The sequence below is a fragment of the Balaenoptera physalus genome (genome assembly GCF_965194825.1).
Source record: "Balaenoptera physalus genome assembly, chromosome: 8".
Taxonomy (NCBI): domain Eukaryota; kingdom Metazoa; phylum Chordata; class Mammalia; order Artiodactyla; family Balaenopteridae; genus Balaenoptera; species Balaenoptera physalus.
This window is the reverse complement of record NC_138887.1, coordinates 52193858-52218000: the sequence shown is the minus strand read 5'-3', so window position 1 is coordinate 52218000 and position 24143 is coordinate 52193858. Positions and strand designations below refer to the sequence as shown.

At 36.5% G+C, this 24143-nt stretch overlaps 1 protein-coding gene across 9 annotated transcripts in view; it reads left to right on the top strand.

Annotated features, from left to right (window-relative positions):
- Positions 1-24143, top strand: part of HDAC9 (histone deacetylase 9) — a 999599-nt gene that overhangs the window by 581960 nt on the left and 393496 nt on the right. For 6 of the 9 annotated variants that reach the window (XM_082472710.1, XM_082472702.1, XM_082472703.1 and 3 more), the window contains exons 8-12: positions 468-599; positions 5824-5939; positions 16168-16290; positions 19089-19299; positions 19733-19950. In XM_082472710.1, the coding sequence (XP_082328836.1) occupies positions 468-599; positions 5824-5939; positions 16168-16290; positions 19089-19299; positions 19733-19950 (800 nt within the window). The remainder of the gene's footprint in view (positions 1-467; positions 600-5823; positions 5940-16167; positions 16291-19088; positions 19300-19732; positions 19951-24143) is intronic. The other 3 variants (XM_082472709.1, XM_082472707.1, XM_082472708.1) reach the window with 1 other exon arrangement.

Below are 24143 nucleotides of genomic sequence, written 5' to 3'. Positions count from 1 at the left end.
GAATCAGACATAAATTATATGCTGCAGAGGTGTCTTCTTATTACCAGAAGTCAGCCTAGAGTCTCTAAAATCACATTAAGGTACTGTTTTTGTGGTTATTGAGTTTCACCCTTGAGAGAATTGAAAGGACTGACAATGAAGTGTAATAAATCTTACTCTGACCCAGACATACTCAGTCATTTAACTTCCCGTTAACAATCCCAATTCTGCTACCTAAAATAAGTCGAAACATATTTTTTCTCCTTTTTCACTTTACATTTAGAGAAGTAGAAGAACATTTCACATATTTCATAAAAATAATTATGACATTTGTTTAATTAATTTACAGTCAATGCCTTATTTACATGCTTGGGGTTTTACTTTGAGATGAGAAGGGACTATGAAACGGGTGAGCCGTTTTTTATACACAGGAGCGATTGGCTCTCCATTTTTTAATTTTTATCTATTTTCTTTGTCTCAATCCCCAGCCTCTGAGCCCAACTTGAAGGTGCGGTCCAGGTTAAAACAGAAAGTGGCAGAGAGGAGAAGCAGCCCCTTACTCAGGCGGAAGGATGGAAATGTTGTCACTTCATTCAAGAAGCGAATGTTTGAGGTGACAGGTAATTGAGGACTGGGCAGATATACAGTAAAACATGCTGCTAGTAGGAATGAAAAAAAAAAGTTTAGAAAAATATACCTGTTGTATATTAAAAGTTATTTTGAGGAGAAACATTTCTCGAAAGGAAATTATATTGAAAACTCACAAGTAGTTCAGTAAACCTTGCCATGCATTCACCAACTGTGTTAAACAGGAAATGAATGAAAAACAGAACTGTGTGTCAATAGGCATAACTAGGGAATGCCAAAGCTCACCTTAATCTTTTCAGAAACAAGCAGTCCATTTTGGGAATGCCAACCAGGAGAATATAACTTTTAATGAAATTTGATCAGAAATGCGCAGAGGGAGGTCCAAGAAGAACACTTCCCCCATACTCAGACATGAATGTACAAAATACACCTGGGAAAATTAAACTACGTGGAACAGCAAAACCTTGACTTTTCAACAAATTTACAGAACTCATAAATGACTTTATGTGTTTACTAGTGAACTGGGACTTATGGCAGGAGGGGGATATATTGCCTTTTATGAAGGGAAAGAAACTGTCATTTTCACTAGTCTCAAATGGAAGAGTTCTTATTTTTTTAGCTGCCTGGTTAGTAGTGGGGTGAACAGGTTAGGAAATTCAACCTGATGTCTTACAAAGCCCTCTAGTCCCATTTGTACCTGGTCTGAAATTGGAGAAGACATAGGGATACCAGAACGAGAAAGGCTAGCCAATACTGACTACTGTTTATCGAGTACCTACTTAGAGCTATGCATTGTATCTGGTCATTTCCTTTGGTTGCATCAATAAAGAAATGGTAATCTACAACCATTTGTATCCATCCCCAAGGAAAATTGTGCTTATACCAATATAGTCAGTTGGTATTATTTCTCCAAGATCAGATCTTATTCTTCACAAGTTTTAACAAATTATTTGTTTTCTATATCTTCTTTGGTCATGATAGTGTCTAGTTTAGGGAGACAGTATGGAGAAGATTGCAGAGGTAGAGGCAGAGGTGGAAAAGTACAGAATACTAATGACACAGTGCTTTGACAGGCTACTAGGGCAAAAAAATGTTTAGTCTTCTATTCAGTCCTGACAGATTAATATGTTTATCTGAGGGAAAGTATTGGTGGGAAAATTTTTTCTTGAGGGATAAGAAATATTAAATAAACAATTACTTTACTAGAGTTTATTTTCCAATATCAAATATAATCACTAATTTTGACCAATTGAATTCTAAATTTAGAGTTATAGACTTTTTTTGCCAAGAAACGTATATGTATTTTAGTGAGTAAAAATCTTAAGTAAGTTTTCATAATAGAGGTCCTTGGTGGGTTTGGGGAGTTGGGGAGTGAATCTGTTTTAATGAATGTAAGCAATAATGAACATATCAATTGTCTAATGTAAACAAAATGTAGGTGATTTTTCTAATGGAAGAGAGTAGGTTCTCTTATAACAGAAAAACTTGAAAATAGAGAAACATATACATTACTTTTTTTGTTTTTTTTAGAATCTTATTGTTTAAGGTCATATTTATTAATCCCAATTTCTTTTCTATTTTCCTATTAATCTTTTTCTTGATCATAACTTTTTTCCCATGGTCACTTGCTCGTCCTTACCAAATTTCAGTGGAATTTAGCTCAATGCTTATCTGAGTAACAATTAATTCTCATTTGTAAGGGTTATGATTTGCTAGAGTTCTACTAAGATTTCTTTACTTGTGAAATATCATAATTTTCTCTTCCTAATTTTGTGATGTAATAACTCCCCTTTTCAACTGAAGAAAAAAACATGTATTTGAAGAGACCTGTACATTTATTAGACACACATTGCTGATCAATAAGCTGGGACTCATGGATGCTTTGGTAGATGTTTTTAACTGGTATGTTGCAGTTATTCTAAATGTCTTTGGAGGATCTGAACTGCTGGACACACAGCTTTCTTTACCTGTGCTCCTTCCCCTTTCTTTGCCAGCTTTCATGTAATTAGGATGAGCTCTGTTTGGATCTTAATACTAATTATTTTTGCTATTGAGTCAGAGACCACCATAGCATCATAGTATTTAAATTACCACTGCTTTTTTTTTTCACCTCTACCTCTCTCTTCCCTGTTTCATAGGTTCAAGTGTTTGCTTTTTCCAAACCCATGCCACCTCTCTCTTCCCAGTAATTGACATGGGAACCACTTATCATCTTCCTCTTTTTCAAAGCCAAGAGTTTTCCGCCCCTCCCTACCCCCAAAGCCATGTTAATTTAAAAATCTAACATCCCTGTGCCTGCAATGTCTTCTCCTCCACTCTTCCCTTCTCCACTGACCCCATTTCATGAGCTGCTCTTATTCAAGCCCCAGTTGTGATATTATTTCTTCTCAGAGCTTTTTGTCAGTGTTCCCAGAAAATCAGTTGCTACCTCCCCTCCCAGACCCTATCCAGCGTGATGCTGTAGAATCCTGTTGTAGGATTTGTTGTCTTGAATTCTAGTGCCTATCATAGTGATTTCTACATAAGGAAATACTTCTGTGTAAGTATCACATAAAATAATATAAATAACGTAATTTTAAATTGACAAGACAGAATGTTTAAAAGTAGTTTTCATTTTTATTTTTGTTTTTTTAAAGAAAGGATACAGAAATGGGACTTTAATGAGAAGTCAGTGTGTAGTCATACAGGAAAGACAAGAGTTAGGAGTCCAGGGGAAGGAAACTCTTGAAGTATTTTTTTTAATGTACATCTTCTTTGTTAAAAGAAAAGTAAACAAGAAAGAGGCAAATATAAAAGTAGACAAATCAAATGTAAGCAAGATATATAGACCGAAAGGTAGTGAGCAATATGTATTTAAGAATTTTATAATATCATTGACTTGATGAAATCCCACAGTCGGTAGGTGGCAGGGTCAGAATTCTGTCACCAGTCTCACATTCTTTCCATTGGTACTGCACTTCTGAGTAGAGAAATATTTATAGTAGAAAGTTGAAAGTAATAGGTGGTCCAAGGGAGGGCAAGCAACTATAGCCTGAAAATTGGGAGTGTCCATTCACGGGTGACAGATGGTATGTGAGCCAGGCTTTGAGTATAGAGGTGGGATTGGACCTTCAATGAAGTAGGTGGAGGAAAAGGAGGATAAAAAAGCATGAAATGGGAAAGCGGCACATACGGAGAGTAGGCGATTTAAATTTGACTGAGTGCAGAGTTCAGAAAGGACAATAGTAGGAAATAATGTTAGGCTCCATTTTGGAGCAGAGGAACGTAGTGAAAGTTGTCTTGCTATGATCCATCTGGCAACAGTTTAAGGAAAGTTTGGAGAGACTGACTGCTGTAGCAACTCAGAAATACAGAAGACTTTTGCTATAGTCCATGAGAGAATAATGAGGGCTGAGGGATTAAGCTGAAATCATTGTAGTCAGAAGTAGATGAGAAATGATGTAAAGAACAAAAGGAAATAATCTAGTAATTGATTAGATTTGGAGTAGGGAAGGGAATGAGAATGACTGTAAGGGTAGTGATAAACAGAGGTAAGCAGAGCACATTTAATATTGAAATACACTGAGTTTGATACACATATAAAAAGAGATGAAAAAGGTCCAGTATTCCAAAGGGATTCAGGCTAGAAATTATGAGAAGGAAAGACAAGAAATAAAAGTTTTATGGGAGTGTTCTGCCTAAAAATGATAGTATGATGTCATAATTTTGAGTGATTTTGACAAGGGAAAGAGAAACAGGATAAGGCTACAAACTTCGGTGAATATCTACATTTAGGAATTGGTCGAAGGAGGAAAAGCCAGAGAGATAGAAAAACAAACATGGAAGTGGCGAATCTTCTTGTAGAAAGGATGAGGAGAATGAGCACTGTTTTGTCAAAAGCCTTCAAATTTCGGGGTGTTCAAGAGAACGATTGCAGTCCACAGTGAGCAAGCTAGGTTGCCGGGTCTCGAAGAACAAGCACACTACTTCTCACAAGTTATTAGCATGCTTTCAGACTAGAGGGACAATTCCAGTGGAAAAGGAGGACCTGAAGATTCAAAATAATTGCTGGAGCGGAATTCTAAAGCAAGTGTTAAGGGGACTGGGTCATGGGTGAGGGTGATTGTGCCCGCATTGGAGTGGGAAGCAGAAGAGAAATGCTTTCACTTTGACACGGGCAAGGAGAGTGTGGATAACAAAATCATGAGGTAGAAAGAAAAGTCACTGATAGAAATCATGTCAGAAGTTGTCAGTCTCTGAGAAGTGTGAGGCCAAGATCATTTGTGCAGAGCTGAGTAGACAAGGTATAAGGATGAGGCACCTAGAAAAATGTTCAAATGAATGAACTATGGAAGGTGATAGGGGATTGATTAGAGCTCAACAGATAATTTGCCAAGGCTTGATAAGATGGCCTCTCTTAGCTATATTTCTAGGAACTGAAAGTTTCTATTTCATTAATTAGATATTTTAGTAAGTGCATTACTTCCTTTGTAACTTGAAATGTGTGTGAATTTTATATCTGAAGATGACAGAGATGATCTATATTGTTGTTATCCAACTCTTGCTAAAATGAGTTTCTTGTTATATTGGTGTTTAAAATTGAACATATTAAATTTAGGCAACTTCTCATCTTCTGGAAAATAAATTGGTAGAGTTAAGGTTAGCCAATGTTGTACAAGGCCATCAATACAATATTGAGATTTTATCTTCTATTGTATTTTCTTCATACAACTTTGACTAAGATGTGCTGTAATAAGGTACAGCCTTAGTAAATTAAATAAAGAGCCATTTATAACATAGCATATAAGCAATTTTTCCACACACAACAGGAATGGCTCCAGGCCTCATTTGTTGATGGCATGTTTTTATGAATTATGCAAGTCCATTATCTCTATTACTTTATTTTTTCAGTAGCACAAGAGCAAGTAAGAGAAGATTACATTCTTTTTTTTTCCCCCCCTAATCAAAAGCTTCTACAATCCTCTCTAACTGGATATCTCTACTTCTGTAAAATTAATGAATACTACGTTGTAGTTTTAGCGGTGAAAACAAAGGAAAAAATTTCTCCTGTCCTCCATCTATTTCTTGTTACCAGCGGTGAAAACAAAGGAAAAAACATTACAGAAATGTTCCAAAATTTTTCACAGTTCTTTTTATTTAGTTATTCACGTAGGGGAAGAAAAACAATGTTCGTTTCTGTATATTACTTAGAGTATAACTGCAGTTCATCTTTGTATGTTTTTCATGAGTGTATTCGTACTTGACAATGTTTTTCAGAATCCTCAGTCAGTAGCAGTTCTCCAGGGTCTGGCCCCAGTTCACCAAACAATGGGCCAACTGGTAATGTTACTGAAAATGAGACTTCGGTTTTGCCCCCTACTCCTCAGGCTGAGGTAAGACTCATTATTTTGGTTCTTGTAAAAGTTAATCCTCGATTAGCCCGCTAAAACGCAGTGATATTTCTGAATTGAAGTTTAAAGCCACCCGTTCTTAGTTATTTTTCTGAGAGGTTTATAATGTGTGGAATTGAGTAAACTCAATCTGATTTACAAAGTTTGGATGACAGTCATGGTTTGAAAATACTGAAGTGTAATCCTCAAAGAAACCACTCTTAGTGATGCTGAGTATATACTTCCTAGCAGTTGTGCAACTCAGAAGTCCTTCTGCATGGTTCTTGGTTATCCTGATGGGAGTAGACCCATCAGTAAGTAAAACAACGTCATGCAAACCTCTCAGAAGAACAGTTGCCCGAAACAAGTTAGGTGTTTTATCCAATTGACCTGAAGAGTAATGAGAAAATTGTTGAAGTATCATAGTTGAGGAACACAGAGCTCCACTAAGCAAACATGTATTAAGGACCTACTGTGTGCCAGTCATTTTGCCTGGCAGTGGGGATATAAAGATAAATGATATATGAACTCTGTCCTTGAAAAATGAAAGATTAAAGGAAACTGGTCTGAAATAACACATGATTTTTTTTTTCTGACTGTATGCAGTCAACTTTAGTAACATTTGTTTTTTGGCACATGATTTATTGAAACCAGTGATACAGCAATAGAGGAAAGTAAATTTGTGAGTCAGCAAGAATTTGTCTATGTAGTTTCTGTAGTAGGCTAAGCAAAGGCAACAGCCACTCCTGTGGAATCAGCTGTTTTGGAGTCACCATCAATCGACTGAAATTCTCAATATTTCTTTTCTGTCATTATAATGCCTCCTTACCATGCACTGCTCTATGCAGGGGAAGCTGGTGTAGTAACTTCCATATATAACTGTGACATGCTTCTTCCATTGTGTTTTATAGAGTCATGATCCTTTGGGGCTGAAAGGGACTGATCAAATCTCTGATTCCTGAATCATCTCTGTAGCTCTCCTGATATGTGATTATCAGACTGCCACCAGAGCACTCTTTATTCAAAGGGAACTTGCTTCACTGTCTCCTGGGGCAACCTAGTTGATTTTGGACGGTTAGCTTGACTGACAGAAATGTCTTCTGTACCTTACGCCAACATCTGTGTCTGTAACTTCATAAATTCACACATACGTATATAATAAATTATTTATAAGTTATAAATTATCTGGCCAAAATATAAGGGAAGGTTGTCCCTGATAAGGAAAGGACTGGAGCCAGTGAAGTCACTTCTTCACTGAGGACATTTGTGTACTTGAGTCTTGAGTTTTGGTGTTCAGAGCCTCACATAACTCTGAAGAGAGAGAGAAGGCAAAGCCCAGTACTGACCAAAGAGGATAATCTAACAGGAAACCATTCAGACCCAAAGACCCATATCTGTGCTACATTGGTGAGTCCCTCATCCCCACCCACAGAGGTGTCTTGATGTAGACCAGAGCAGGGGCAGAGTCTTTCCTGGAGAAGTTGTAACCAGAAGCTAGTTGTAGCCCGAATTTTCATAACCTCAAACTGTTAATTTAATTTAAAGTGCCCCAGATTTTTAGTTCCCTAGGTATCTGGAAAAAAGCAAAAGTAAATTCTTTCTAGAGGAATACACATTCATTTTAGATTTCAAAATTTTCCCTCAATTTTCCAAGGAAAATGAGCAGAATAGATAGATGCTCTGTTGCTTATGACCATCTTTCAGCTATGTGAAGGATACAATTCAGGTCGCTACATTTTCTCCTGTCCTCCATCTATTTCTTGTTTCTTACCATCCTATTGTCCCTTTCTCGTCTTCATTTTTCTTTCTAAAACATGATACCAGGTGGAATAAATATTTCACATATATTTGTGGCCATAGATGTAAGTGGGATTCTTGGACTATTGGTTACAGGTATTGTATTTCTGTTAGTACAGTTATATCTCAATATCAGTGAGTTTTCTGCAACCCTTTAATCAATTTCCAGAAAAAGAACAACTTGGTCACAAATATTTCTAAAAAACTTTAGATTTCCATTTCCTCTCAGTTTGAAGAATGCGTTTCAATTGCAGAAACACTAAAAGGTCTGGGTTCTAAATAGGTTCTGGATGAATTCTGTATCCTTGGAAAATGAAAACACACTAAACCACATTCATTCAACAGCATTTATGATTCTTAGAAAAGCATTGTTAGTGCGAAAAGGTGCGGAAGACCACTTACAGCTTGATAGTATTTTGTTAAGTTCAGAAACAGGCAGTACAGTATTTTGATCGGAAAAAACGTATGTAATAAAAGTATATTTTAAAAAAGCGAGGGAGTGATGAACACAGAATTTAGCATGGTGGTTACCTCTCAAGGGGGAGGAAGGCAGTGGGGGACATGGTTTGTTACTAAAGATGAAGATACATAGAACCCTTCATTATAAATACAAACATACGCATATAGCACTTAGTACAACATCAAGAAACAACCAAGCAATACATATTCATGAGACTGGTTATAAATGGGAAAAGGTGAGATTTTGTCTTTACTTCAAGCTTTTTAAAACCTGTTAAATTAAATTGAGCGTCCCAGATTGTGTGACCCTATCATTAAATTTCAAAATATATACAGTGGAGAATGTAAATTAAAGGAATTTGCTTTTACTGTTTTAATGTTTTATATTCCTAAAACCTTTTGCTGATACCTAAATACAAATATCTGTTTATATGCCCCAGCTTTTCAGCTAATTGTTGACATATTCTTTCCTTCCACCCCCACCAGTTTAAAAAAAAAAAAAAACAGAAGGAAATGTGATTGAATGGAGTTAGAAAGAGTAGAGGTATTTCTTCAGGTCAGTGACAGGATGTTCACCTCCAAAGCTGGAAAGACTAGTTCAAAAGCAAGCAGTGACTTACCTCATAATGAATTAATTGTGTGCCTGAACTATGATCCAAAAGGCCAGGTGGGCAGACCTTTATGCACTGATGGGTAGCCTCTCCGTGGCCCAGAACAAAAAATTCAACCCTGATGGCTAACATGTGGTTTTCTGCTGCATTGCATTTACAGAGGTCTGTAGCATAATTCATACTGGAGAGGTGAGGAGACAGCAGAATTCAGACTGAAACTGTCAGCAAATTAATATCCTTGTCTTGTAACACCAAATATTTCCACCTAAACTAGAGAAAAGAGCAAAAAACAATGTTTTTCAGCCAATTTTGGATTAATCATTTTGAATTTAGTATGATGTTTACAGACATCTTCTAAGATTAATAATAGCATGTGATGTCATACCAACAGAAATATTCGGGGGTATGAAAAATTCACATCATTACACTTTCAAAAATCAAATTAGTTGCATACTTTACCATTTATAAAATAGGCTTATTCTACCATCTTTGCTTAAAATAGTGTAACAGTGTACATTTGAATCGACTCTCTATTCTGTGACCTGGAAGTAGAAAACCATGTCACCTAATTCTTTCAGATCCCATGTAAACAAATGGGATTCTACTCCCTTTTTGCTGCTTAGGAAATAGGAAAGTAAGGCTGTATTTCAGGCTGATCTTGAGGCTTAGGTAAAAAGAAAATTTTCTCTCTCATCATTCATGTGTTCTGCATAACTTAAATAAAGGTTAAGACAGAAGTAAGAGGAGAATTTACTTGTAAGTCCAGGCTAAGGAAACCGCACATCGCATTCAGATGTATGGGTCTTCTATTCAGAAGGCTCCCAAGGAACCTGGCTGCAAAACCAACTACTTTGTCATCATTGGTTAAGTTGCTGAACTTGCCCTGAACCTCAGATTCTTTATCTAGTGAAAGGTGGTAATAACTACCCCAGCAGCTTTGTGGTGGGGAATCAGTGTTTGGAAGGCAGGTGGTAAATTGTGAAGGGCAGAACAAGTTCATTTTTTGTTGTTGGTATCAATACTGACTTCTAGTAGGGAAAACTCATTAGTATGTTTGTCATCAAGCCAGCAAATCTCACGTGAGAGTGAACCTCCATCTGCTCTGGCCACTTCTGTTCCATTTCTTCAGTTTCTTACATATGCTCAGTCCCGAACTCGGATCACTGGAGCTACTTGCTTTACTCATTTGTAAACTTGGTTGGGGAGCTGAAACCTCAGGAGTTTCTATTTCCAACTCCAGTCAGAGATGTCTTTACCTATCTAGTTACTTTATTGTTAATACTGTGGGCCTGTGGGTTCAAATATGTTTCCATGAATATCAACACCATTATTTTAGATTTGGTAGATTTATTTGATAGCTATTTTAACAGTAGCCAAGCCGCTGGTTTATTTCTAGTTGAACATTAGTGGCTGGCTCTGCTATGCTATTTTTTAAATAATTTTTTCCAGCAGATACAAATGATTTTAAAAATGGATTCTAATAATAAGGTTAAGTACTCTAAAATCATCTGAAATGTCACTTGTTTTGCCCCAGTCTCCCATGACTCATCTGCCTGTTGTTTCATAATAGTTGTTGTGACGTTTGCTGTAAGTGTTATGGTCCCTTCTGAGTGGATGTAGAGCTATGGTTTTAGATGGCTGCAAATAAGACCCTCCTCCCCCCACCCCCCCAGGGGAAAGGAGGTTGCTATGACACGAGAATCATTTACTAGGAATAACATGAGTCAATAATGTAAACCAAGACCTTTAACAAAACATCAGTGACTTTTAAATGCAAAGGAAGCCCTGTCAAATGATAATTTTTTTTTCCTCCAAACCATTTTAGTAATACATTCTTGGGTGTCCAGTAAAAATGAAAACTTAAGAGATTTTTACTGCCTAAAAAAATTTATTCATCACATGGAGATTTTAATTTTCTATCAGCTGTCTGAAAGGAGAATGGAAAATAAATACTATACTGAAAAATACCATGAAAGCCGTAGGCAAACATTAAATGCTTAAGAGATTTTTTTAAATTTCTTTGTTTACTTGTTTGTTTTTAATGTGGTTCTTCTTTTTATTTAGATAATCTAGGTTTGGGGATTTGGAACCTTTTAAAGCCAAAACAGATTGAGGCTTACAAGCATGTCTTCCTAGATGCCGCTCTAATAGAACAGATATTTCCTGATAGATCTAGTCAGAGGTGCTCCAGTCTTAGGCTGAAGGATCTGATGTCCAGGGAAGGTAGGCAGCTACCCAGAGTCATAAGCCAGTGAGTGGTAGAGCTCAAGTGTAAGATGCTTAGACCACTCTCCTTTACACCATCCAGACTGCTGCTCACCAAAACCTTGTAGATACTTATATTCTTTTTCTAATGTTTCTAATGCTCATGCATATTGTAGATAATTTTGAGCATGCAGTAACTTGAAAATTCTACATTCACTTTTTCTATGAGCCTCTTAAAAAGTGGGTGATTACATAGTTAGTATTCTGTCAAGGGTCATCTGTTGACTTCTTTGTCTTCTTAAGAGCAAGAAAGGAATTCTCCTCCCTCCCTTCTTCCCTCCCCCTTCCCTTCCTTCCTTCCTCAGTATCTCCTATCCCCACATGCATTTTCCTTGCCCCATATGCAGTCATTTTCTCCTGTATTTTTCTTTGCATGGGTTCTTACATCATACATGTATTTTTTGCTTTGTGCTCATGAATTTGGGGGGATATAAATGGCATGGTGTTATCAATCTCATTCCATTTCTTATTTTTATCACTAAACATGTGATAAAAATAAGACTAGCTCTTTTTAGAGCTAGTCACATCATAATGGATGCATATGCCTAATTGCTTTTAATCACTGTAATAATCCATGGCAGGTACTCCTGCATTTTACCTACCTGTTCTCCAGTTGGATTCCCCAGTGACCTCCAGTTCTCACCCACCACCAAAAAATGCTTTAGCGTATATCCACACTCATCACTCTATAGCTAAATGAGAATTTCTTGAGCAGCTGGAGAACCTCTGGGCCATGGTGTACGGTGCTGAAATATTCGCCAGAATTGCTACACCAGTCCACAGTCTCACCAGTAATGTGTGATGGTTTTTGCTTTCCGAAATCCCTGTGACATTTAACATTGTCCATTTTTCTCATTTTTGCCAGTGTCCATTTCGTAAGAGAATTTGAATCTTTTGATTGAAACTAAGGTCTTCTTGATGTCAATGGCTAAAGAAATAGCTCTATTGAGATACGTAATTTTCAGTTTATGTGTATTTTATTCACCTGAATTTCAGATATTATCCATAATATAGGGTTCCAGTTGCCACGATGGTGAGAAAAGTAATTAAAATTTGAAGGTCATTATTAAAATATGGATAGGCCTCCCCTGCCCCGACACCTGGCTCAGTCATATCCCTCTTCCCAACATCATGCTCTTTCTGGTGAAATGCTAGTTACCCATCAAAGCCTAGTTTAAAATCGACAACCTGCTCTGTGCCATTGAAGTGTTTTGTTTTTTTTTATAAGTAATAATGACAATAATTATCTTTTTCTTTCTTTCTTTCTTTCTTTATTTTTGGCTGTGTTGGGTCTTCGTTTCTGTGCGAGGGCTTTCTCTAGTTGCGGCGAGCGGGGGCCACTCTTCATCGCGGTGCGCGGGCCTCTCATTGTCGCGGCCTCTCTTGTTGCGGAGCACAGGCTCCAGACGCGCAGGCTCAGTAGTTGTGGCTCACGGGCCTAGTTGCTCCAAGGCATGTGGGATCTTCCCAGACCAGGGCTCGAACCCGTGTCCCCTGCATTGGCAGGCAGATTCTCAACCATTGCGCCACCAGGGAAGCCCATTGAAGTGTTTTGACCATACTCTAATTATAGTAATTATGACAGGTCATCAGAGCTAGTTCTCTACTTTTCTGTGCACCCGAGTAGCATGTGAACTTACATGGCCTAGGGCATCTTTGTACCCCGTCCACCCAATTAATCTAACTTAATTGTAATTAATTAATTGTTTTGTGAATGTTAAGCAATAGCCATTGTACATTTAATATTTCCATTTTATCTGACTACAGCAATCATTTCTGCTTCGGAAAAATTTTTAGATTAAAACCATCTTTCGCATGTTCTAAGGTATGAAGCATTGGCATCTTAGCACAGCACTGATTTAAGGGCTGCATCGGTTTCAAAACTGCTTCCTGGAAAAATCCTGGCCTTGCCTGGAAATACTTGTAAGCTCACCACAGCGCTAAGGTGGGGTAACCTTCCAGCCTTGCAAGAACGCTGGTCAGGATCCTTCACCATCTCAGTGAAATGGTCCCTCTCACCATCTGTTCATCTGACTTTCAGGTGTGTCTGCACCCTTTCAGCAGTGTACCATACAGCTCCGGTTTCTTATTAAGAAACATTAACCTGGAACAGATAGCCTGCTTCTATCAAGAAGTCAAATTGAGGGGACTTCCCTAGTAGCGCAGTGGTTAAGACTCCGCGCTCCCAATGCAGGGGGCCCGGGTTCGATCCCTGGTCCAGGAACTAGACCCCACATGCATGCCACAAGTAAGAGTTCGCATGCCACAACTAAGGAGCCAGCGGGCTGCAACTAAGGAGCCCACCTGCCACAACTAAGACCCAATGCAACCAAATAAATAAATTAAAAAAAAAAAAGAAGTCAAAGTGAGGAAAGTTATATTTAAAGAAGATAATTTGAGAAAAACATTATTTCAGTTAAGTCATTTGTGATTTTATCCATTGGAAGTTTATGTAAATGCTGTGCTTGTTTCCTTATCTGTAAATTGAAGGAAATAAATTTTGTCCAAGTCTCTGAAGTTCCGTGATATGATATATACCAGTTAGCCTCTGTGGGAAGAACCAACTGTACCCCCCAACTTGGGGGACTTTGGACTTTCCTTACTTCCTCAGGAATTGTCTCCATGACTTGAAGATCCTCACGTCTATATAGTCACCAGGGCTATTGCTTTCTTCTCACGCCAGGCTAGCTGGCTCCCCGTTGTACACTTTCATTCTTTTCCATAAGCCCCAGGGCCTGATTGTGCTTCCTGTTTTTCTCTCAAGCTTCCTCCTTCTCCATACTTTTTTATGGTTCCCTTATCCTTCAGTAATGGCTGCAGAGTGGTGTGTAGCTTCTGCAGCAGTACCTGACAACAAATCATCCAGCCTTGATCGGTTTAAAAGTTTTATTGCTGATCCCACTGGGAACCAGAATTAGGGCAATCACTCAGTTCCTTCATCCATAACAAGAGCACTAGATTGCTGGAGAGTGCCTGGAATTAGGAACTAGGAATTAGGTTAATGTCCCAAAACTCCCTGGCATAGGGCTTGGCACATGGTCGGTGCTATCCTAGGAAATGGCACCACTCAATTTTGCTATGAAGCTACAGGGATCTGAAGTCCCACAGTAAGAACATTCCCAAGTCCCTTTGCTTTTGTCAAAGCCCCTGTGAGCAGCCAGTGTGCTACTGCAATTATTACACCTAAGAAGAAACCTTTTTTTCACTTTAGTGTAGGTTTGCTTCCTACGATGAGGTAGGAGGATGTCGCCCAAGTTCTGACTGGAAAACAAAGATAACCTCTTTTGTGAGGTTGGGGTAACTTTTGGTGTCATTCCCACAGTGCCTGTCAAGTCTCCGTGCTGTGGGAAGCAGATACAACCTTGAATGAATATTGTACATGATGTAAAGTAATTTTTCCACATTTATTTCTCTTCCATAAATACACATAAGCAGATGAAATATCCTTTTATTATAAATGGCTGCTTGCTGCCAATAAGCTAGTTAAAATATTTTTACTTCCTCATACGTTCTTTTTGTTCTTGTTCAGGTATATATTCTATATTTAAAAATCATGGTAAAAATATGTCAGTATAAGCAAAATAACTCGTCTTTTTAAATTAGAGCAAATATACAGCTGTTGTTGCTACTCCTTAAATAAAATTGCAGTCTCATACATTCTGATGATAAAATCTTTTCCAACAATCTTCATGGGTTTTTGACAACTTTAATTTTGTAAAGGGTTTCATATAAACCCAATGTAATGTTAAAAATGTCAATATACTTCTTGCTTTCCATGTACAAATATCTGACTTGTTCTTCTGAGAAAAAACAAACTCTGAGTTGGTTTGGAATTCCAAGTTGCAATGAGAAAAGTCCACCTTTAGCTTTCTGTTCTTATTATGTTAAGGCTACGACTCATCTCCAAACAAACGTATGATTGAGGTGATGTTTTGGAATAACATCCTGTGTTTTGGTGGTGCATCACTCTTCAGTGACATTCTGAGGTTGCATTGTATTAGCACATGATATTTTCCCCAGTTAATTGATATCCCAGGTTTGTCCAGGGGAAAATCTACCGCTCCCCCAAACATACTTGACAAGTTATTATATTTACTTTAGTCAAAGCCCGTGTGTGCAATATCCCTCTTGGAGGTGGTCTATTATTGGAGTCCCATATGCTTTTTGTTTGGGAAGAAAGCAGTCACTGTGTCATACTGTTACATGGAGTATTCTTTTTCAGGGATGTTGTTCCCTTGGGGACCATATCAGGCCAGAGTTCCTTAGTCTAATAAGACCTTTGTAACTCTTATTGTATAAGAGTTCTGGGAGGGAAGCAAGAGTTAAACAGAAAATGTAATTCAAGCAACTATATTAGGCCACATGTGCGAAAACATGACTCTTAGTATTGGATTAAAAAAAAGGTTATTTGTTGTAAAAAGGACTCTGATGCCAAAATTTTCAAGGTATTTCAGTGTAAGTGAAGACTGTTGTGGCCCAGCGAACTCACACAACATTTTAACATTTACTTTAGTTTCTAAAGTAAATATGTATGATTTATAAAACACCATACAGAGTTGTCTTTTCACAAATTTTACATTTTAAAAAAGATATAATTAATTGTTATAGAGGTCCTGTATGGTGATATTTAAGATTTTCTTGTGTGAGTTTTCCCATCAGCAGAATGATGTTTAATCCATATGAGGATAATGATTATAGCAACATTACATACATATTCATCACGCAGTAATACAAAAATCTGTACTCATAAGAATTACTCAATTTAATTGTTGTACTTTACCAATTGATGACAAACACACTGATTATATTCCATAAAGGTAGAATTTTAAAAATGAATTTTTTCCAAATGAACATAGAAGCTCTTTCTTCAGATTTTACAGTTACAACTGATGAAGAAATTTTTAATTTATTACATATAACATTTTTGGATACAGAAGTCATAAAATACTTATAAGTTCTTAATTAAAATACTTAAATGTTTTGACAGATTATGATAATATAAAATCTGTTTTCTGAAATGAGAACATTACAGTAAAATATGTGATATTGTGTAATATTTTGAGAGTCCCCTTTCACTTTTTTTTTTTTTTTTTTACCAGAAAATGGTTTCACAGCAACGCATTCTAATTCACGAAGATTCCATGAACCTGCTCAGTCTTTATACCTCTCCCTCTTTGCCCAACATTACCCTGGGACTTCCAGCAGTGCCAGCCCAGCTGAATGTAAGTTATTACCCTGCAACAGCCTAAACCAGCCCAAGGGATATTTTCATAGGGAAACTCTCATTCTTTTCTTGTATATTTAGACTTCAGGGAAACTTGGTAGTCTACTTCTCCTTCACTGTTTGCTGAGTTGTTCAAAGATGTTCAGTTTAATTTCACATTAAAGAATCATGCTGGTTCATATCATAATATATAAAAATAATAACTAACATTTATAGCTTTTAAAAAAGAAAGCACTCTCCAGGTATATTATTTTGGTAGCTCCACCCAACCATCCTATGAAACAGAGATTACAGGACACATTTTTACAGAAGAAGCAGCTGAGACTTGGAATGCATAAAAGCCCAAGATCACAGACCCAGCAAGTAGCAGACCTGAGCCTCAAGTCAGGCCATTGCTGAGAGGTGCAGCATCTGAAGCACAGCAGCATATGTTTAAAGAATTTATTTTGTGAATGACTTTATTTTGAGAATTTAGGTTACTGACTCTGTGGTACTGAAGAATACATATCTGGAAAACCTCTCTAAGAACAATATTAAACTCTTGCCTGGAGATTCAAAGTGAATCAATTACTTTAAAAGTCCTGACAACTGAAATAGGATCTTTTGGAGGTAATTGTCCTACTAACAGAAGACAGCAATAATTATTTTATGCATATTCCCTAAAATAATATAAATTTCAGTCATTGTAAAAGATTTGTAAACTTTACCTAGACTAATTTATCTGTGAAAAGTTAGTAAATTAAATTTTACTTATGCAGAGGTCATATGATGCATTTGGTTTAAAGAGAAGTTTGTTCCAACCCTTGGCACCAATTTTGCCAATTTTTAGATGCAGGTCTTCCACTGAGTCCATCTTGTCAAATTCACATCTTTTACAGTATGCTAACATTAAGAAATCATAAAGAGTTGACCATTTTGTGACTAATTTATTTTCAAAATATGAACCCTGTCTATGGTATGCTACTAGTTTATGCACAAGCACACCTACAGGTGACATTTTTAAATGATAAATTTTATGATTGTGTTCAATACATATTATAAAACCAATCTAAGAGGTACCTTATTGTATTTGGTATTTTTAATAGAGTAGAATGTTACCTTATATGATATAGTAATCTTATACCAGTGAGGAGAAAGCAAAATTTGGATGTTGTTTTATATTTGGAGATGAAAGAAGACAGGCTTAAAAACACTGAATTCAGCTATGCCCCTGAAATTCCACATGAAGCATTTGTAAACAGTTGGCTCTAGTGAAAAGAAGAAAGAAATTAGGGATGAAATAAAATGTACATATTTATGGATGATATTTTCAAATCTTCACTTATTAAAAATTATTTTCTTCTGTTCCTATTTTTTCCTATCTCTTCTGATGATAAGCAAATACTAACACAAAAACTTATGACACGTGAATAGGCTTTTTTTTTTTTCCTACTCTTTTTTTGCATGTTCTAAGTCACTCCTACCAGCTAACACAAACATGCACCACTTTTAATGTGGTCGGGGAGAATTTTTTCCCAAAGGACCAAGTACTAAAAACCAGACCATTTAATGTTTCAATGGTAATACAATTTGGTACCTTTGGATGAATAAACCAGTGTGGTTTGGATTGAAGTTTCATTTTTCTTTGCTTCCATTTTGGTGTGGATGAGGCCATCACAATTAATTTTTCAAGCTTAGCATTGCTTTGGCAAAGGGATCTCTAATATTCTAGTTCCCCACTGAGTAGTGGTAAATTTTAAGGAAAAGAGGCCAGGAGAAGGAATCACTTCTAGATTAAACATTGCATTGACTCACTATGTGACTAAGACAAACCATTTACCTCTTTGTCCTTCAATTTCTCAGTCACTGAAAATTGCTTTGCTTCCCTGGTACACAGTAATTTTGAAAGATGAAACATGAGTTTTGAAAAGAAACATGCCACATAATTTTGAGGTATTAGACCTCTGCTTTTGTAATACCAAAATGACCACCATTCATTAAGTTCTTTGAATAGGAGAATTCGTTATTACTGTTGATGATATAAATATTATTGCCTTATGACTGTGTTATCATATATTTCAAGTTCTTAATAGCATTTTTATTTGATATCTAATTTCACTTGTAGTTTATTTTATTAAACAAAAGTATCTGGAGTGTCATTTTCAATATTTAAAGATTTGGGAATCTGTTATGAATTAATATAAAATACTTGTTTAAATCAAATTCCTGCATATTTTATATAACCTTTCATTGACTTATCTCAAGAATTCTATTTTAAAAATTAAATACTGGAAACCCACAGCTCTGTGAACGTATTAGAGGACGTATAGAGAAAGGGTGAATTGTTCCTTCTGCTTGAAACTCCAAAATTACGGATCATTTTATCTCCAGCTTCTTAATCCCTATTGTATAGCCATTAGCTCAGCGATTTGAATAAATTTTACTTTTCTAATATACCTTTTACTATAGCAGTATATTAAACTATTTTAGAAATAACTCTCTCAGTTATTAAGCCTGAAATTAACATGATTTTTAATGTTAAAAAAAGTTTTATTTTGGATTCAGTATAATGATACCCAATACTAAATTGTCTCCAGTGCTTCCGCTCTATTTTTGTTTCTCCTTTGTTAGTTCCCTTAGTTCACAAGACATGGTGTTATCCATTTTCCCTACTCAGCCATTGGGTAAGGTAGGGCTTTTTGGTCGGGGGTTGGGGGGGGTGGGAATTATGGAATAAGAAACTAATCTAATGATTTACAGACCTAATGACCCATATGGATGAAAGCGGATTAACATCTGTATTATTTCTTGACACAGGCTTCAAATTCACTCAAAGAAAAACAGAAGTGTGAGACCCAGACACTCAGGCAAGGCGTTCCCCTGCCTGGGCAGTATGGGGGCGGCATCCCGGCATCTTCAAGCCATCCCCATGTCACTTTGGAGGGAAAGCCCAACAGCAGCCACCAAGCTCTCCTGCAGCATTTATTACTGAAAGAACAAATGCGACAGCAAAAGCTTCTTGTGGCTGGTAATTCATAACGGCACCATTTGCAGGTTATTTTAGGGCTTTCATTTTATCAGCAATTCAATGTAATGTCTCTTTAACTCGAGACCTAGTAAAGATTCACAGTGTCATACACAGGTCTCCCTGATACCTAGTACTGTGGAAAGACTGTTGTCTTTATTTATTCCTCTAGATCCATGAAAAAAAATACTCACCTTATTTAACCTTCATACATACCAGAGTGGACTATTGGCGAGTCATTGATCAGATGCATATCTGCCCAATGCTTTGGCACTTTTGCCTTCACCCCACCCAACCTAGCCTTCTGATATTTGCCCGGTAGTATACTACTTTTCGTAAGACTTATCCCATAGCTATTTTCTGTAGCTTCTTTCTTAAATTGTGTATGTGTCGGTGTGTGTGTACATATATACATGTACATATATATTTTTTTCAGGTGGAGTTCCCTTACATCCTCAGTCTCCCTTGGCAACAAAAGAGAGAATTTCACCTGGCATTAGAGGTACCCACAAATTACCCCGTCACAGACCCTTGAATCGAACCCAGTCTGCACCTTTGCCTCAGAGCACATTGGCTCAGCTGGTCATTCAGCAGCAACACCAGCAATTCTTAGAGAAGCAGAAGCAATACCAGCAGCAGATCCACATGAACAAGGTAAGTCCCCAAGCCACGTCAACATGCCATAACCACTGGTGTGGAAATTGGGGTTTTCTTCACTGATGTGTGCATACAAGAGAGAATGTTGGTATCCATCACAGCCAAACGGAGACTGCCCTCCTGGCCCTGCTGTCAGGGCTCAAGGACACCATCACATTATCACTGTTTTCTCCATCACTACATGCGTAGGACATTTGTAGCAAAATTGAGGTCCTAGATTAGAAAGTCTTTTATGATTGGGTACCTATCTTAATACAGAAGCACATACAGGCACGTGTGTGCAGAGCCCCATTTTTTGTTATTGTAGTAAAGGTGTGAGGCAGAGTTGAAGTTTGCACAGGTGCTAGCAGCTATGCCAAGGTCGGCCAGTTAGGTATTTCTCAGCAACTTCTATGTATGCATGTTATATTTATTTTTTAGTATGCCCTACTTTATTCCAGTCAGTGTTGAAGCAGTTTCTCAGAAACTTGTGGTAGTTTCTTTCTGGCAGCCTTATTGTGGCTGAAATGAACAGCAAATGCCTGAATCACAGCACATCCTCAGGAGCCCTCCTGCTGAGGCAACCACAGTCATCCTAAAATAATGGTATCAGGCAGGCCAGCAAAGCATTTTCAATAAACTTGTAAGCGAAACTGGTCTGTACAGTTTTGCCACTACTTTCTGCTATGGTAGCCTTACAAAGTAGAATCCTCTCATTTCTGGAGAATGAAAGGTCCTGAATATCAAAATTCTATCTATTATCCTTTGTTACTATATCACCTCCAAATATCTTGTAGAGACATTATATTGAGAAACAATGTCCTGTTTACTGATAAATGGATAGCTAAAAATTGAATTAGTATTTAAATGCTTTATTGTATTGTGATATAAACAAAACAAAATCTCATGGGAGAAGGTCTAATCATCTTTCTAATAGCAAGAGAAGGGGGTCTTTATCATGTACTCACCTTATTGCAGGTGGGATTAGAGATTTTCTCTCCTCTTTGGCCTCCATCTTAACAAGGCAGAGCCATGAACGGAGGGAGCATGGGCTGAAGACCACAATACTGAACACAAATTCTCCCAGCCCAACCCTTTGCAGCATTCAAAGATGACATGTATGTGTGTATATTGGGGTTCAGGGTGGTTGGCTGTGCCAGCTGCCTCTCCTCTTATCGTTTGCTGTACTGCAGATTGTATTTCACTATATTTCAGACTCTTTCTATATCATCACATTAATACCTGTTTTATTGCCACAGCATTTCTCTAAATTTATCAGATTGTTTTGGGTAAAATCAGTCTTGTCAGAGGAGAACCAACTTCCTTCTTGTATAATGGCATATAATACTCCTTGTCTTGAATGTTATTCTGCATGTTTACTACCTTATGGTAGAGTTATGTTGGTTGGTTTGTTTTGTGGTATCTCAGCACTACTTAAAACTACCAGGTATTCTTGAAACATTGTCCACTGTGAGAGGAAAGACTGGGAATTCTGCTTTTCACCTCACAATATTTTGATCTGGAATTAAGTTTATTTAGAAAAGTAGTATTGGATTGTTAAGTATACTTTCTGCTACTCGGTTCTATTTCCTAGAAATATGTGGATGTGCATATTCTATTATAGGTAAATTAGGTAAATTGATCCCTTTGAAATCATCATCTACAGATGATTTCTATGAATACCTTTAAGAACACTTTGGAATACATTTTTTATGACCTAGAGTTGCCACTGCTTCACACTCAGATGGTTTGTTAATATCAGAATCTTTGTATATTAGTATCACAGTTGAGATTTTGACAGGCAGATGCTAACCTCAGTCACATGGAAGAAACTAAGATGGAAAGCAGGCATTTGCATTTTAGCAATGAGAAAAGCAAATCTTATCAGAGACCTTCTCCCATGTGGAGCTGATTCCTTGGAATCTGTTAAGAATTCTTCCCAAAATTAGAAACAAACCTATACTTTTAGGTACATGTTTGTACAGTGGTTTGATTATTAAATCTTGTCTTAATTAGGCAAAATGAAGCCCAGAAAACTTCAAAGTACAAAGCTGATCTTTATATATTAACCTCTCTCAACTTGGGTGTTTAGATTACTCAAGCAGGTCTCTACTTGGCTTTTCTCCATGTATATATTCCATATGTTTAATCAAGATGGCATATGCACACTGGGTATTCTCCAGATTTGAAAATATTTCACCTGCCCTCAATTGTCTAAGGAAATAGAGAAGAATCTTATTAAATAAATCTTGAACTCCATCCTGTTCCATGGTATTCACAATAGAACCATTAATAAATGAATTGCTACTGTTCAACCTCCCCCATGAGGTAATGAAAACATTTAGTTCACATTAGAAGGCCAAACTTAGATGCCAAAAGATAACCAGTTTCTATATAATAATAAATTTATGTGTACTCTAACCATTTTGAATAACCATTAATGAGAAATAACCACAGAAACTTTAATATATGTCGTTTTTTTCCTATTATCATGGAAGAACCTTTACTGAATCCATTCAAATTGGAGCCAAATAGCTGGCATCATAAAAGCATGGTCCTTTCTCTTGAGATACTTATTCCAGCAGGAAATATAGGCACACGTGAAGACATAGGTGTGCAGATGACATATTTTAAAATGTCTTTTCCTTTTATTCCCTTTTATTCCCTCAGCTTTTCTTTATGGTTCTTTTTTGAGGAATTTAGGAATTTTGAGGAAAAATGGAGTGAGAAGAAAGAAAAAATAAGTAGGTTTACCTCTAAACTTACATCATATTAAATATGATTGACCTTCGTGGTATGAAATTTTTAATGATTTATTTGAATTGCTAATAATCTGTAGAAGAATTAGAAGCAAAGCTATACTTTTCAGAACATTTTATACAATGATTGACTTACTAAATTTTAAAGACTTTCTCATATCTTGCTATTATTTGACTGCATTTATGAAAGCAGTCATTCATGCTTGTTATAACTATACAATGTAAATGTTATTAATCATACTAAACAATTTACCTACCTGTTACCTGATACTTAATGACATTTACATGGGAAATTTGTGTGTGGTAAGATGTTAAGCCTCATGTAATTATGTTGTAAGTGCTTAATAGCTTAGCAGAAATACCGCAGGAATGGGTTTATGTAGCATTTGTATTGCTGTATCTACCAGTAAATAATGGGGCAAGCTTGAAAAATGAATGAAAAATGTCAGAATGATTTATCTCTGCTTCTCAGTTTGTGTATTCTGTTTTCACTGAAAGAGTTTTGAGAAGCTTAACCGTAAGAAAATCGTGGCTTACAACATTTGTTCTTTGGTTTTTTTTTTTTTTTTTTGAGACATTTAAAAAATTCTGAAATGCATTTAAACAATTTATATTACTAATATATAGTACCTTCATGTTTCAAAAAAAACAAGTTTTTTAATATGAGGATTTCAAAAGAAAACTTGCTTTTGCCACTATCTTTTGATTTTTTTATTAGAAAAAAATGGTTTCTAAAACAGAATTTTCCTTGTAAATACAAAATAGCAAACAAAAATATAGGAGGGTATTGATAATTTTCTTCTGAACCCTTTTCAAGTTTAAATATTGCCACAGATTTTCTGGTAAAAACTATGATGAAAACAAAATACCACAGTTACTTGGACGTTTTTATGATTTTTGAAGGAGTATTCTGACCACTGCCTAATTAATAGAAGGGTAGATCTCTAGTCACATTACTCTCTGAATGATATACAGAAATTTTCCAAAGTATATTCAGGCATTTTTGTTGTGAGATAATTTGACATAGATCTCTGCCCCCTTCCAAATGACAACATTATTCTTTGAATTATTTCTCAGTTATAGTATTAATAGAATAGCATTGGTTGATGCCTAATTGTTTCTGTTTTAACTAGAATTTTAATAACTTTTCTAATACCTATACTTTTCATATTCATTCCATCAAATCCATATGAGAAGAAATTTTAAGAAAATTATTTCTTCATTCAGTACTTATTTGAATGAAATAATCTATGCAAGTATCCATTTAGCAAATCATTACTGAATTCTTACTTGGTACCAGACACTATTTTAGGCACTAAGAAAACAACATTCATTATCCTCATGGAGCTTACCATATGGGGAGCAGGGGACTGAAATATTCCAGTAAACAGTAATACAATACGATGTTTTAAGTATTAGGATAGGGGACATGAGGAAGGAAATTGTTTTCTT